General features: G+C 45.5%; 1 protein-coding gene across 3 annotated transcripts in view; it reads left to right on the forward strand.

Annotated features, from left to right (window-relative positions):
- Positions 1–3687: 3687 nt before the first annotated feature.
- agbl5 (AGBL carboxypeptidase 5) overlaps positions 3688–14146 on the forward strand; it is a 77224-nt gene continuing 66765 nt past the window's right edge. For 2 of the 3 annotated variants that reach the window (XM_045721254.1, XM_045721256.1), the window contains exons 1-3: positions 3688–3906; positions 8355–8583; positions 10364–10535. In XM_045721254.1, the coding sequence (XP_045577210.1) occupies positions 8387–8583; positions 10364–10535 (369 nt within the window). In that variant the 5' untranslated portion in view covers positions 3688–3906; positions 8355–8386. Of the gene's footprint in view, positions 3907–8334; positions 8584–10363; positions 10536–14146 lie in introns of all 3 variants that reach the window. The other variant, XM_045721255.1, reaches the window with a different exon arrangement.

Here is a 14146-nt window from a genome sequence, read left to right on the forward strand (position 1 = left end):
GCTTCACCAAAAGTCTTGACAGGATGCTCTCAATGGTGCATCTGTAGAAGTTTGTGAGGGTATTAGGGGCCAAGCCAAATTTATTCAGCGTCCTGAGGTTGAAGAGACGCTGTTGTTCCTTCTTCATCACACTGTCTGTGTAAATGGACCAATTCAGATTGTCAGTGATGTGTACACCGAGGAGCTTTTCACCTTCTCCACTGCGGCACCGTCGATGTGGATGGGGGGGGGGGGGGGCTCTCTCTGCTGTCTCCTGAAGTCCACGATCAGCTCCTTCATTTTGTTGTCGTTGAAGGAGAGGTTGTTTTCCTGGCACCACACTCCCATGGCCCTCACCTCCTCCCTGGAGGCTGTCTCGTCTCCGAGGGCCCTCACCTCCTCCCTGTAGGCTGTCTCGTCTCCCACGGCCCTCACCTCCTCCCTGTAGGCTGTCTCGTCTCCCACGGCCCTCACCTCCTCCCTGTAGGCTGTCTCGTCATTGCTGGTAATCAAGCCTGTCAATGTTGTACCGTCTTGATGCAAACTTGATGATTGAGTTGGAGACGTACGTGGCCACCCATTCATGGGTGGACAGGGAGCACAGGAGGGAACTGAGCACGCACCCTTGTGGGACCCCTGTGTTGAGGATCAGTGTAGCGGAGGTGTTGTTGTCTACCTTCACCACCTGGACCTGGGGGGCGGCCAGTCAGGAAGTCCAGGACCCAGTTGCAAAGGTCGCGGTTCAGACCCAGGGCCCCGATCTTAGTGATGCACTTGGAGGGCACTATGGTATTGAAGGCTGAGCTGTAGTCGATGAACAGCATTCTTACATAGATATTCCTCTTGTCCAGATGGGATAGGGCAGTGTGCAGTGTGATGGCGATTACGTAATCATTGGATCTGTTGGGGTGGTAACAATACTTATTTCACTCATTAAAATGCAAATCATTTTATAACATTTTTGACATGCGTTTTTGGGGATTTTTTTGTTGTTATTCTGTCTCTCACTGTTCAAATAAACCTACCATTAAAATTATAGTCTGATCATTTCTTTGTAAGTGGGCAAACGTACAAAATCAGCAGGGGATCAAATACTTTCCCCCCCCACTGTACACATATTCAATTAGTATTTGGTAGCATTGTCTTTAAATTGTTTAACTTGGGTCAAACATTTCAGGTAGCCTTCCACAAGCTTCCCACAATAAGTTGGGTGAATTTTGGCCCATTCCTCCTGACAGAGCTGGTGTAACTGAGTCAGGTTTGTAGACCTCCTTGCTCGCACATGCTTTTTCAGTTCTGCCCACAAATGTTCTATAGGATTGAGGTCAGGGCTTTGTGATGGCCACTCCAATACCTTGACTTTGTTGTCCTTAAGCCATTTTGCCACACCTTTGCTTGCAAGTATGCTTGTGGTCACTACACTTTTTGGCTGATTTATCTTGATTTTCCCATGATGTCAAGCAAAGAGGCACTGAGTTTGAAGGTAGGCCTTGAAATACATCCACAGGTACACCTCCAATTGACTGAAATGATGTCAATTAGCCTATCAGAAACCTTCTGGAATTTTCCAAGCTGTTTAAAGGCACAGTCAACTTAGTGTATGTAAACTTCTGACCAACTGGAATTGTGAAACAGTGAATTATAAGTGAAATAATCAGTCTGTAAACAATTGTTGGAAAAATAACTTGTGTCATGTACAAAGTAGATGTCCAAACCGACTTGTCAAAACTGTAAGTCGCTCTGGATAAGAGCGTCTGCTAAATGACTTAAATGTAAATGTAATGTAAATGTATAGTTTGTTAACAAGACCTTTTTGGAGTGGTTGAAAAAACGAGTTTTAATAACTCCAACTTAAGTGGATGTAAACTTCCTACTTCAACTCTAGGTAGGGGTAAAAATGACAAGGATATTTTGTGATTTTACCTTTATTTAACTCGGCAAGTTAGTTAACAAATTCTTATTTATAATGATGGCCTACCCCGGCAATCAGGATAGATAATAAACAGAGTAGCAGCAGCATATGTGAAGAGCGTGAAAAATGTGTTTATGTGTGAGTGTGTGTGGCGTCAATATGCATGTGTGTTTGCTTTGTGTTTGCCAATGCATGTAGTGTGTGGGTAGAGTCAAGTGAGTGTGTGGGTAGAGTCCAGTGAGTGTGTGGGTAGAGTCCAGTGAGTGTGTGGGTAGAGTCTAGTGAGTGTGTGGGTAGAGTCTAGTGAGTGTGGGTAGAGTCCAGTCAGTGTGGGTAGAGTCCAGTGAGTGTGTGGGTAGAGTCCAGTGAGTGTGTGGGTAGAGTCCAGTGAGTGTGTGGGTAGAGTCCAGTGAGTCTAGTCAGTGTGCAAGAATGTCAGTGCAAAATAAAAAAAATAGGGGGTCAATGCTAATAGTCCAAGTAGCTGTTCAGCAGTCTCATGGCTTGGCGGTAGAAGCTGTTCAGGAGCCTTTTGGTCCAAGACTTGGCGCTTCGGTACTGCTTGCCGTGCATTAGCAGAGAGAACAGTCTATGACTAGGGTGGCTGGAGTCTTTGACAAGTTGTAGGGCCTCTGACACAGCCTGGTATAGAGGTCCTGGATGGCAGGGAGCTTGGCCCCAGTGATGTACTGGGCTGTATGCCATACCCTTTGTAGCGCCTTGCGGTCAGATGTCAAGCAGTTGCCGTACCAAGAGGTGATGCAGCCAGTCAAGATGCTCTCAATGGTGCAGTTGTAGAACTTTTTGAGGATCAGAGGGCCCATGCCAAACCTTTTCAGTCTCGGTCAGCTCCTTTGGCTTGCTGACATTGAGGGAGAGGTTGTTCTCCTAGCACCACATTGCCAGGTCTCTGACCTCCTACCTGTAGACTGCTTCATCGTTGACGGTGATCAGGCCTACCAACGTTGTTGTCTGCAAAAGTAATGATGGTGTTGGAGTCATGCACAGCCACGTAGTCGTGGGTGAACATTGTAGCTATTGTTGCTCCTTGATGTTTCCACTTCACAATAACAGCACTTACAGTTGACCGGGGGGCAGCTCCAGCAGGGCAGAAATTTGACAAACTGACTTGTTGGTAAGGTCGAATCTCATGACGATTCCACATTGAAAGTCACTGAGCTCTTCAGCAAGGCCATTCTACTGCCAATGTTTGTCTATGGAGATTGCATGGATGTGTGCTCGATTTTTTTTTTTATACCTGTCAGCAACGGGTGTGGCTGAAATAGCCGAATCGACTAATTTGAAGGAGTGTCCACATACTTTTGTATATATAGTGTATAACAATGTGAGGCAACATCCCTGTTCACAGAGTTGGTTAACACAGGCTTAGAAGATATATGTTTCGTTCTTTAATCTAATATCAGTCAGTTAACATTACCTTCATGAATTGCTTTTTTTTTAAATTACGCTTCAAAACTCACAAAAAGTGATGATGGTGACATTAGCTGATTAAGATAATCTTAATGAGATAATCTCAAAACGTATAAGATATCCACAGCCTATGTTTACCACATACCTTATTTACAGCGTTTATCCAAAAACCCTACAAAACATTTTTTCATAGGTTTTGTCAACAACGAACAATGGCGGAGTTAGTGCCTACAAAAAGACGCCATTAGGGTTAGTGCCTACAAAAAGACGCCATTAGGGTTAGTGCCTACAAAAAGACGCCATTAGGGTTAGTGCCTACAAAAAGACGCCATTAGGGTTAGTGCCTACAAAAAGACGCCATTAGGGTTTGAATACATTTTCAGGTTGAATATTTATCTCGAGCCCAAGTCAACCAATCTGCGTTCGCCTTGCTCTGACGTGGTCTTCTTCTTTCCCGCCTGAGCCAATCAGCCGCCGTGTTGTTGTTTCTCAGCTACTAGTGGGTTTGTTTGGGTTTAAAGAGCTGTTTGGTAAACGGGAAAGACACGAACGACAAAAAAAAAATGAGCATCGTTCACAAATAAGTAAGATTATCGTTGTAAATAAGTAAGATGTTCTTTCTATGCGTGTTTCTACTGAGATTGCATCGACATTGTACATTTCCTTACCTGTCTGCTAGCTACGTTACGTTCATTTAGCTAGCCCGTTAGAGCATCCAAACCAAAACAGTCAATACATCAATATAATCACCTTTCTCACAGACTAGGGATTGTGTTAGGTTGAAACGTTAACACTTGTTTAACTTATCCAAGGAACCGTCGTTTGATATCAAAGTCAGACCAGTGGCCCGCTAATGTTTTGCTAGCGAGGCTTTTTGTCCATTCAGCCTGCAACAATAGAACGGTGCTTCATTCACCAACCAGCCTCAGTCCTAGCAGCAAGCCTCCCGGACCAGACAGCTAGAAAGACCAGGCTCTGGTAGTATTTATTCAGAAAGACAGAGCTGGAGACAGTATTTCCTTCCTCTGTCACTGGGTCTGTGTAGGTAGAGCAGGTGGCTTGTCAGGGTCTGTGGTTGTAAGGGGATGGAAGGTCAGAGTCTGGATTCTAGAAGTTAGCATGTTGATTTATCTCCAACAGGGTGGGTGTGTTTATCTCTAACAGGGTGGGTGTGTTTATCTCTAGCAGGGTGGGTGTGTTTATCTCTAGCAGGGTGGGTGTGTTTATCTCCAGCAGGGTGGGTGTGTTTATCTCCAACAGGGTGGGTGTGTTTATCTCCTACAGGGTGGGTGTGTTTATCTCCAACAGGGTGGGTGTGTTTATCTCCTACAGGGTGGGTGTGTTTATCTCCTACAGGGTGGGTGGGTGTGTTTATCTCCAACAGGGTGGGTGTGTTTATCTCCAACAGGGTGGGTGTGTTTATCTCCAGCAGGGTGGGTGTGTTTATCTCCTACAGGGTGGTTGTTTATCTCCAACAGGGTGGGTGTGTTTATCTCCAACAGGGTGGGTGTGTTTATCTCCTTCATGGTGGGTGTGTTTATCTCCAACAGGGTGGGTGTGTTTATCTCCTTCAGGGTGGGTTTGTTTATCTCCTTCAGGGTGGGTGTGTTTATCTCTCCAGCAGGGTGGGTGTGTTTATCTCCACTGCAGGGTGGGTGTGTTTATCTCCCTACAGGGTGGGTGTGTTTATCTCCAACAGGGTGGGTGTGTTTATCTCCTACAGGGTGTGTGTTTAACTCCTTCCAGGGGTGGGTGTGTTTATCTCCTTCAGGGTGGGTGTGTTTATCTCCTTCAGGGTGGGTGTGTTTATCTCCTTCAGGGTGGGTGTGTTTATATCCTTCAGGGTGGGTGTGTTTATCTCCTACAGGGTGGGTGTGTTTATCTCCTACAGGGTGGGTGTGTTTATCTCCTACAGGGTGGGTGTGTATATCTCCTACAGGGTGGGTGTGTATATCTCCAACAGGGTGGGTGTGTTTATCTCCTACAGGGTGGGTGTGTTTATCTCCTACAGGGTGGGTGTGTTTATCTCCACCAACAGGGTGGGTGTGTTTATCTCCTCCACAGGGTGGGTGTGTTTATCTCCATCAGGGTGGGTGTGTTTATCTCCAACAGGGTGGGTGTGTTTATCTCCTACAGGGTGGGTGTGTTTATCTCCTACAGGGTGGGTGTGTTTATCTCCTACAGGGTGGGTGTGTTTATCTCCAACAGGGTGGGTGTTGTTTATCTCCTACAGGGTGGGTGTGTTTATCTCCTACAGGGTGGGTGTGTTTATCTCCAACAGGGTGGGTGTGTTTATCTCCTACAGGGTGGGTGTGTTTATCTCCTACAGGGTGGGTGTGTTTATCTCCAACAGGGTGGGTGTGTTTATCTCCAACAGGGTGTGTTTATCTCCTACAGGGTGGGTGTGTTTATCTCCTACAGGGTGTGTTTATCTCCAACAGGGTGGGTGTGTTTATCTCCAACAGGGTGGGTGTGTTTATCTCCTTCAGGGTGGGTGTGTTTATCTCCAACAGGGTGGGTGTGTTTATCTCCATCTCCAGCAGGGTGGGTGTGTTTATCTCCATCTCCAGCAGGGTGGGTGTGTTTATCTTCCAACAGGGTGGGTGTGTTTATCTCCAACAGGGTGTGTTTATCTCCTACAGGGTGTGTTTATCTCCTACAGGGTGGGTGTGTTTATCTCCAACAGGGTGGGTGTGTTTATCTCCTTCAGGGTGGGTGTGTTTATCTCCTTCAGGGTGGGTGTGTTTATCTCCAACAGGGTGGGTGTGTTTATCTCCTACAGGGTGGGTGTGTTTATCTCCTACAGGGTGGGTGTGTTTATCTCCTACAGGGTGGGTGTGTTTATCTCCTACAGGGTGGGTGTGTTTATCTCCTTCAGGGTGGGTGTGTTTATCTCCTTCAGGGTGGGTGTGTTTATCTCCTTCAGGGTGGGTGTGTTTATCTCCTTCAGGGTGGGTGTGTTTATCTCCAACAGGGTGGGTGTGTTTATCTCCATCTCAGGGTGGGTGTGTTTATCTCCTACAGGGTGGTGGTGTGTTTATCTCCAACAGGGTGGGTGGTGTGTTTATCTCCTACAGGGTGGGTGTGTTTATCTCCTTCAGGGTGGGTTTGTTTATCTCCTTCAGGGTGGGTGTGTTTATCTCGTTCAGGGTGGGTGTGTTTATCTCCAACAGGGTGGGTGGGTGTGTTTATCTCCAACAGGGTGGGTGGGTGTGTTTATCTCCTTCAGGGTGGGTGTGTTTATCTCCAACAGGGTGGGTGTGTTTATCTCCTTCAGGGTGGGTGTGTTTATCTCCTTCAGGGTGGGTGTGTTTATCTCCAACAGGGTGGGTGTGTTTATCTCCAACAGGGTGGGTGGGTGTGTTTATCTCCAACAGGGTGGGTGGGTGTGTTTATCTCCAACAGGGTGGGTGGTGTGTTTATCTCCTTCAGGGTGGGTGTGTTTATCTCCAACAGGGTGGGTGTGTTTATCTCCTTCAGGGTGGGTGTGTTTATCTCCAACAGGGTGGGTGTGTTTATCTCCAACAGGGTGGGTGGGTGTGTTTATCTCCAACAGGGTGGGTGGGTGTGTTTATCTCCTTCAGGGTGGGTGTGTTTATCTCCTTCAGGGTGGGTGTGTTTATCTCCTACAGGGTGGGTGTGTTTATCTCCAACAGGGTGGGTGTGTTTATCTCCTACAGGGTGGGTGTGTTTATCTCCTACAGGGTGGGTGTGTTTATCTCCAACAGGGTGGGTGTGTTTATCTCCAACAGGGTGGGTGTGTTTATCTCCTACAGGGTGGGTGTGTTTATCTCCTTCAGGGTGGGTGTGTTTATCTCCTTCAGGGTGGGTGTGTTTATCTCCTACAGGGTGGGTGTGTTTATCTCCTTCAGGGTGGGTGTGTTTATCTCCTTCAGGGTGGGTGTGTTTATCTCCTACAGGGTGGGTGTGTTTATCTCCTACAGGGTGGGTGTGTTTATCTCCTTCAGGGTGGATGTGTTTATCTCCTTCTCAGGGTGGGTGTGTTTATCTCCATCTCCAGCAGGGTGGGTGTGTTTATCTCCATCTCCAGCAGGGTGGGTGTGTTTATCTCCAACAGGGTGGGTGTGTTTATCTCCTACAGGGTGGGTGTGTTTATCTCCTACAGGGTGGGTGTGTTTATCTCCTACAGGGTGGGTGTGTTTATCTCCAGCAGGGTGGGTGTGTTTATCTCCTTCAGGGTGGGTGTGTTTATCTCCAACAGGGTGGGTGTGTTTATCTCCTTCAGGGTGGGTGTGTTTATCTCCTTCAGGGTGGGTGTGTTTATATCCTTCAGGGTGGGTGTGTTTATCTCCTTCAGGGTGTGTTTATCTCCAACAGGGTGTGTTTATCTCCTACAGGGTGGGTGTGTTTATCTCCAACAGGGTGTGTTTGTTTATCTCCTACAGGGTGTGTTTATCTCCAACAGGGTGGGTGTGTTTATCTCCAACAGGGTGGGTGTGTTTATCTCCAACAGGGTGGGTGTGTTTATCTCCTACAGGGTGGGTGTGTTTATCTCCTACAGGGTGGGTGTGTTTATCTCCAACAGGGTGTGTGTTTATCTCCAACAGGGTGGGTGTGTTTATCTCCAACAGGGTGGGTGTGTTTATCTCCAACAGGGTGGGTGTGTTTATCTCCAACAGGGTGGGTGTGTTTATCTCCTACAGGGTGGGTGTGTTTATCTCCTACAGGGTGGGTGTGTTTATCTCCTACAGGGTGGGTGTGTTTATCTCCAACAGGGTGGGTGTGTATATCTCCAACAGGGTGGGTGTGTTTATCTCCAACAGGGTGAGTGTGTTTATCTCCAACAGGGTGGGTGTGTTTATCTCCAACAGGGTGGGTGTGTTTATCTCCAACAGGGTGAGTGTGTTTATCTCCAACAGGGTGTGTTTATCTCCAACAGGGTGTGTTTATCTCCAACAGGGTGTGTTTATCTCCTACAGGGTGGGTGTGTTTATCTCCAACAGGGTGGGTGTGTTTATCTCCTACAGGGTGAGTGTGTTTATCTCCAACAGGGTGTGTTTATCTCCAACAGGGTGGGCGTGAGTACCAGCCGGCCCCGAGGTCATGGAGGTTCGTGTTGGCGGCTTGGTGTTCAGCTCCAGGTTTGACTCTGGAAACCTGGGCCGCGTGGAGAAGGTTGAGTCCTTCCCGTCCGACACCGCCTGTCCCACTTCCACAACCCTTAGCAACGCCCCCGACTACGAGTTTAATGTCTGGACGCGTCCTGACTGTGCCGGGACAGAACACGAGAATGGAAACAGGTAACCTAGCAACTCGCACGCGCACACACACAATTGGACTGGCTTCCCTGTGGCTCAGTTGGTAGAGCATTGTGTGTGCAACTCCAGGGTTGTGGGTTCGATTCCCACGGGAGGCCAGTACAAAAAAAAATGAAATGTATGCACTCACTACTGTAATTCGCTCTGCAGACTACATCCTCCTCTGTGCTCTGCAGACTACAGCCTCCTCTGGGCTCTGCAGACTACAGCCTCCTCTGGGCTCTGCAGACTACAGCCTCCTCTGTGCTCTGCAGACTACAGCCTCCTCTGTGCTCTGCAGACTACAGCCTCCTCTGTGCTCTGCAGACTACAGCCTCCTCTGGGCTCTGCAGACTACAGCCTCCTCTGGGCTCTGCAGAATACATCCTCCTCTGTGCTCTGCAGACTACAGCCTCCCCTGGGCTCCTCAGACTACAGCCTCCCCTGGGCTCTGCAGACTACAGCCTCCTCAGAATACAGCCTCCTCTGGGCTCTGCAGACTACAGCCTCCCCTGGACTCTGCAGACTACAGCCTCCTCTGGGCTCTGCAGACTACAGCCTCCTCTGGGCTCTGCAGAATACAGCCTCCTCTGCAGAATACAGCCTCCCCTGGGCTCTGCAGAATACAGCCTCCTCTGGGCTCTGCAGAATACAGCCTCCTCTGCAGAATACAGCCTCCCCTGGGCTCTGCAGAATACAGCCTCCTCTGGGCTCTACAGACTACATCCTCCTCTGGGCTCTGCAGACTACAGCCTCCTCTGTGCTCTGCAGACTACATCCTCCTCTGGGCTCTGCAGACTACAGCCTCCTCAGACTACAGCCTCCTCTGTGCTCTGCAGACTACAGCCTCCTCTGGGCTCTGCAGACTACAGCCTCCTCTGTGCTCTGCAGACTACAGCCTCCTCTGGGCTCTGCAGACTACAGCCTCCTCAGACTACAGCCTCCTCTGTGCTCTGCAGACTACAGCCTCCTCTGGGCTCTGCAGACTACAGCCTCCTCAGACTACAGCCTCCCCTGGGCTCTGCAGACTACAGCCTCCTCTGGGCTCTGCAGACTACAGCCTCCTCAGACTACAGCCTCCCCTGGGCTCGGCAGACTACAGCCTCCATTGGGCTCGGCAGACTACAGCCTCCCCTGGGCTCTGCAGACTACATCCTCCCCTGGGCTCTGCAGACTACAGCCTCCTCTGGGCTCTGCAGACTACAGCCTCCTCTGGGCTCTGCAGACTACAGCCTCCTCTGTGCTCTGCAGACTACAGCCTCCTCTGGGCTCTGCAGACTACAGCCTCCTCTGGGCTCTGCAGACTACAGCCTCCTCTGTGCTCTGCAGACTACAGCCTCCTCTGTGCTCTGCAGACTACAGCCTCCTCTGGGCTCTGCAGACTACAGCCTCCTCTGTGCTCTGCAGACTACAGCCTCCTCTGGGCTCTGCAGACTACATCCTCCTCTGGGCTCTGCAGACTACAGCCTCCTCAGACTACATCCTCCTCTGGGCTCGGCAGACTACAGCCTCCCCTGGGCTCTGCAGACTACAGCCTCCTCAGACTACAGCCTCCCCTGTGCTCTGCAGACTACAGCCTCCCCTGGGCTCTGCAGACTACAGCCTCCCCTGGGCTCTGCAGACTACAGCCTCCCCTGTGCTCCTCAGACTACAGCCTCCCCAGACTACATCCTCCTCTCTGTGCTCTGCAGACTACATCCTCCTCAGACTACAGCCTCCTCTGACTACAGCCTCCTCAGACTACAGCCTCCTCTGACTACAGCCTCCTCTCTGTGCTCTGCAGGTCCTGGTTCTTCTTCAGTGTGCGTGGTGCTGTACCGGGGCGCCTGCTGAAGGTCAACATAATGAATATGAACAAGCAGAGCAAACTGTACAACCAGGGGATGGCTCCTCTGGTCAAGACTGTTCCTGGTAGGACTCGCTGGGAGAGAGTACGGGACAGACCCACATACGAGGTACGCACACATTATACTACTATATACACATTATAACACTATACACGCTGGGAGAGAGTACGGGACAGACCCACATACGAGGTACGCACACATTATACTACTATATACACGCTGGGAGAGAGTACGGGACAGACCCACATACGAGGTACGCACACATTATACTACTATATACACATTATAACACTATACACGCTGGGAGAGAGTACGGGACAGACCCACATACGAGGTACGCACACATTATACTACTATATACACATTATAACACTATACACGCTGGGAGAGAGTACGGGACAGACCCACATACGAGGTACGCACACATTATACTACTATATACACACATTATACTACTATATATACACATTATACCACTATATACACGCATTATACCACTATATACACATTATACCACTATACACGCTGGGAGAGAGTACGGGACAGACCCACATACGAGGTACGCACACATTATACTACTATATACACACATTATACTACTATATATACACATTATAGCACTATACACGCATTATACCACAATATACACACATTATACCACTATATACACATTATACCACTATATACACATTATACCACTATACACGCATTATAACACTATACACACATTATACCACTATACAGACATTATACTACTATATATACATTATACCACTATATACACATTATACTACTATATACACGCTGGGAGAGAGTACGGGACAGACCCACATACGAGGTACGCACACATTATACTACTATATACACATTATAACACTATACACGCTGGGAGAGAGTACGGGACAGACCCACATACGAGGTACGCACACATTATACTACTATATACACATTATACTACTATATATACACATTATACTACTATATACACACATTATACCACAATATACACACATTATACCACTATATACACATTATACCACTATATACACATTATACCACTATACACGCATTATAACACTATACACACATTATACCACTATACACACATTATACTACTATATATACATTATACCACTATATACACATTATACTACTATATATTCGCTGGGAGAGAGTACGGGACAGACCCACATACGAGGTAGCACACATTATACTACTATATACACACATTATACTACTATATACACACATTATACCACAATATACACACATTATACCACTATATACACATTATACCACTATATACACATTATACCACTATACACGCATTATAACACTATACACACATTATACCACTATACACACATTATACTACTATATACACATTATACTACTATATATACCACTATATACACACATTATACCACTATACACGCTGGGAGAGAGTACGGGACAGACCCACATACGAGGTACGCACACATTATACTACTATATACACACATTATACTACTATATATACACATTATACCACTATACACGCATTATAACACTATACACACATTATACCACTATACACACAATATACTACTATATACACATTATACTACTATATATACCACTATATACACACATTATACCACTATACACGCTGGGAGAGAGTACGGGACAGACCCACATACGAGGTACGCACACATTATACTACTATATACACATTATAACACTATACTCGCTGGGAGAGAGTACGGGACAGACCCACATACGAGGTACGCACACATTATACTACTATATACACATTATAACACTATACACGCTGGGAGAGAGTACGGGACAGACCCACATACGAGGTACGCACACATTATACTACTATATACACGCTGGGAGAGAGTACGGGACAGACCCACATACGAGGTACGCACACATTATACTACTATATACACATTATAACACTATACACGCTGGGAGAGAGTACGGGACAGACCCACATACGAGGTACGCACACATTATACTACTATATACACATTATACTACTATATATACACATTATACTACTATATACACACATTATACCACAATATACACACATTATACCACTATATACACATTATACCACTATATACACATTATACCACTATACACGCATTATAACACTATACACACATTATACCACTATACACACATTATACTACTATATATACATTATACCACTATATACACATTATACTACTATATATTCGCTGGGAGAGAGTACGGGACAGACCCACATACGAGGTAGCACACATTATACTACTATATACACACATTATACTACTATATACACACATTATACCACAATATACACACATTATACCACTATATACACATTATACCACTATATACACATTATACCACTATACATGCATTATAACACTATACACACATTATACCACTATACACACATTATACTACTATATACACATTATACTACTATATATACCACTATATACACACATTATACCACTATACACGCTGGGAGAGAGTACGGGACAGACCCACATACGAGGTACGCACACATTATACTACTATATACACACATTATACTACTATATATACACATTATACCACTATACACGCATTATAACACTATACACACATTATACCACTATACACACAATATACTACTATATACACATTATACTACTATATATACCACTATATACACACATTATACCACTATACACGCTGGGAGAGAGTACGGGACAGACCCACATACGAGGTACGCACACATTATACTACTATATACACACATTATACTACTATATACACACATTATACCACTATACACGCATTATAACACTATACACACATTATACCACTATACACACAATATACTATTATATACACATTATACTACTATATATACCACTATATACACACATTATACCACTATACACGCTGGGAGAGAGTACGGGACAGACCCACATACGAGGTACGCACACATTATACTACTATATATACATTATACCACTATATACACATTATACTACTATATAGACACATTATACTACTATATATACATTATACCACTATATACACATTATACTACTATATATTCGCTGGGAGAGAGTACGGGACAGACCCACATACGAGGTAGCACACATTATACTACTATATACACACATTATACTAGTATATACACAATATACCACTATATATACACATTATACTACAATATACACACATTATACCACTATATATACACATTATACTACTATACACACATTATACTACTATATACACACATTATACCACTATATACACATTATACCACTATACACACATTATACCACTATATATACACATTATACCACTATATATACACATTATACTACTATATATACACATTATACTACTATATACACGCTGGGAGAGAGTACGGGACAGACCCACATACGAGGTACGCACATATTATACTACTATATATACATTATACCACTATATACACATTATACCACTATATACACATTATACTACTATATATACCACTATACACACAATATACCACTATATACACATTATACTACTATATATACCACTATATACACAATATACCACTATATACACATTATACTACTATATATACCACTATACACACAATATACCACTATATACACATTATACTACTATATATACAATATACCACTATACACGCATTATACCACTATATACACATTATACCACTA

Source organism: Salmo salar, chromosome ssa06 (assembly GCF_905237065.1).
Source record: "Salmo salar chromosome ssa06, Ssal_v3.1, whole genome shotgun sequence".
NCBI lineage: Eukaryota > Metazoa > Chordata > Actinopteri > Salmoniformes > Salmonidae > Salmo > Salmo salar.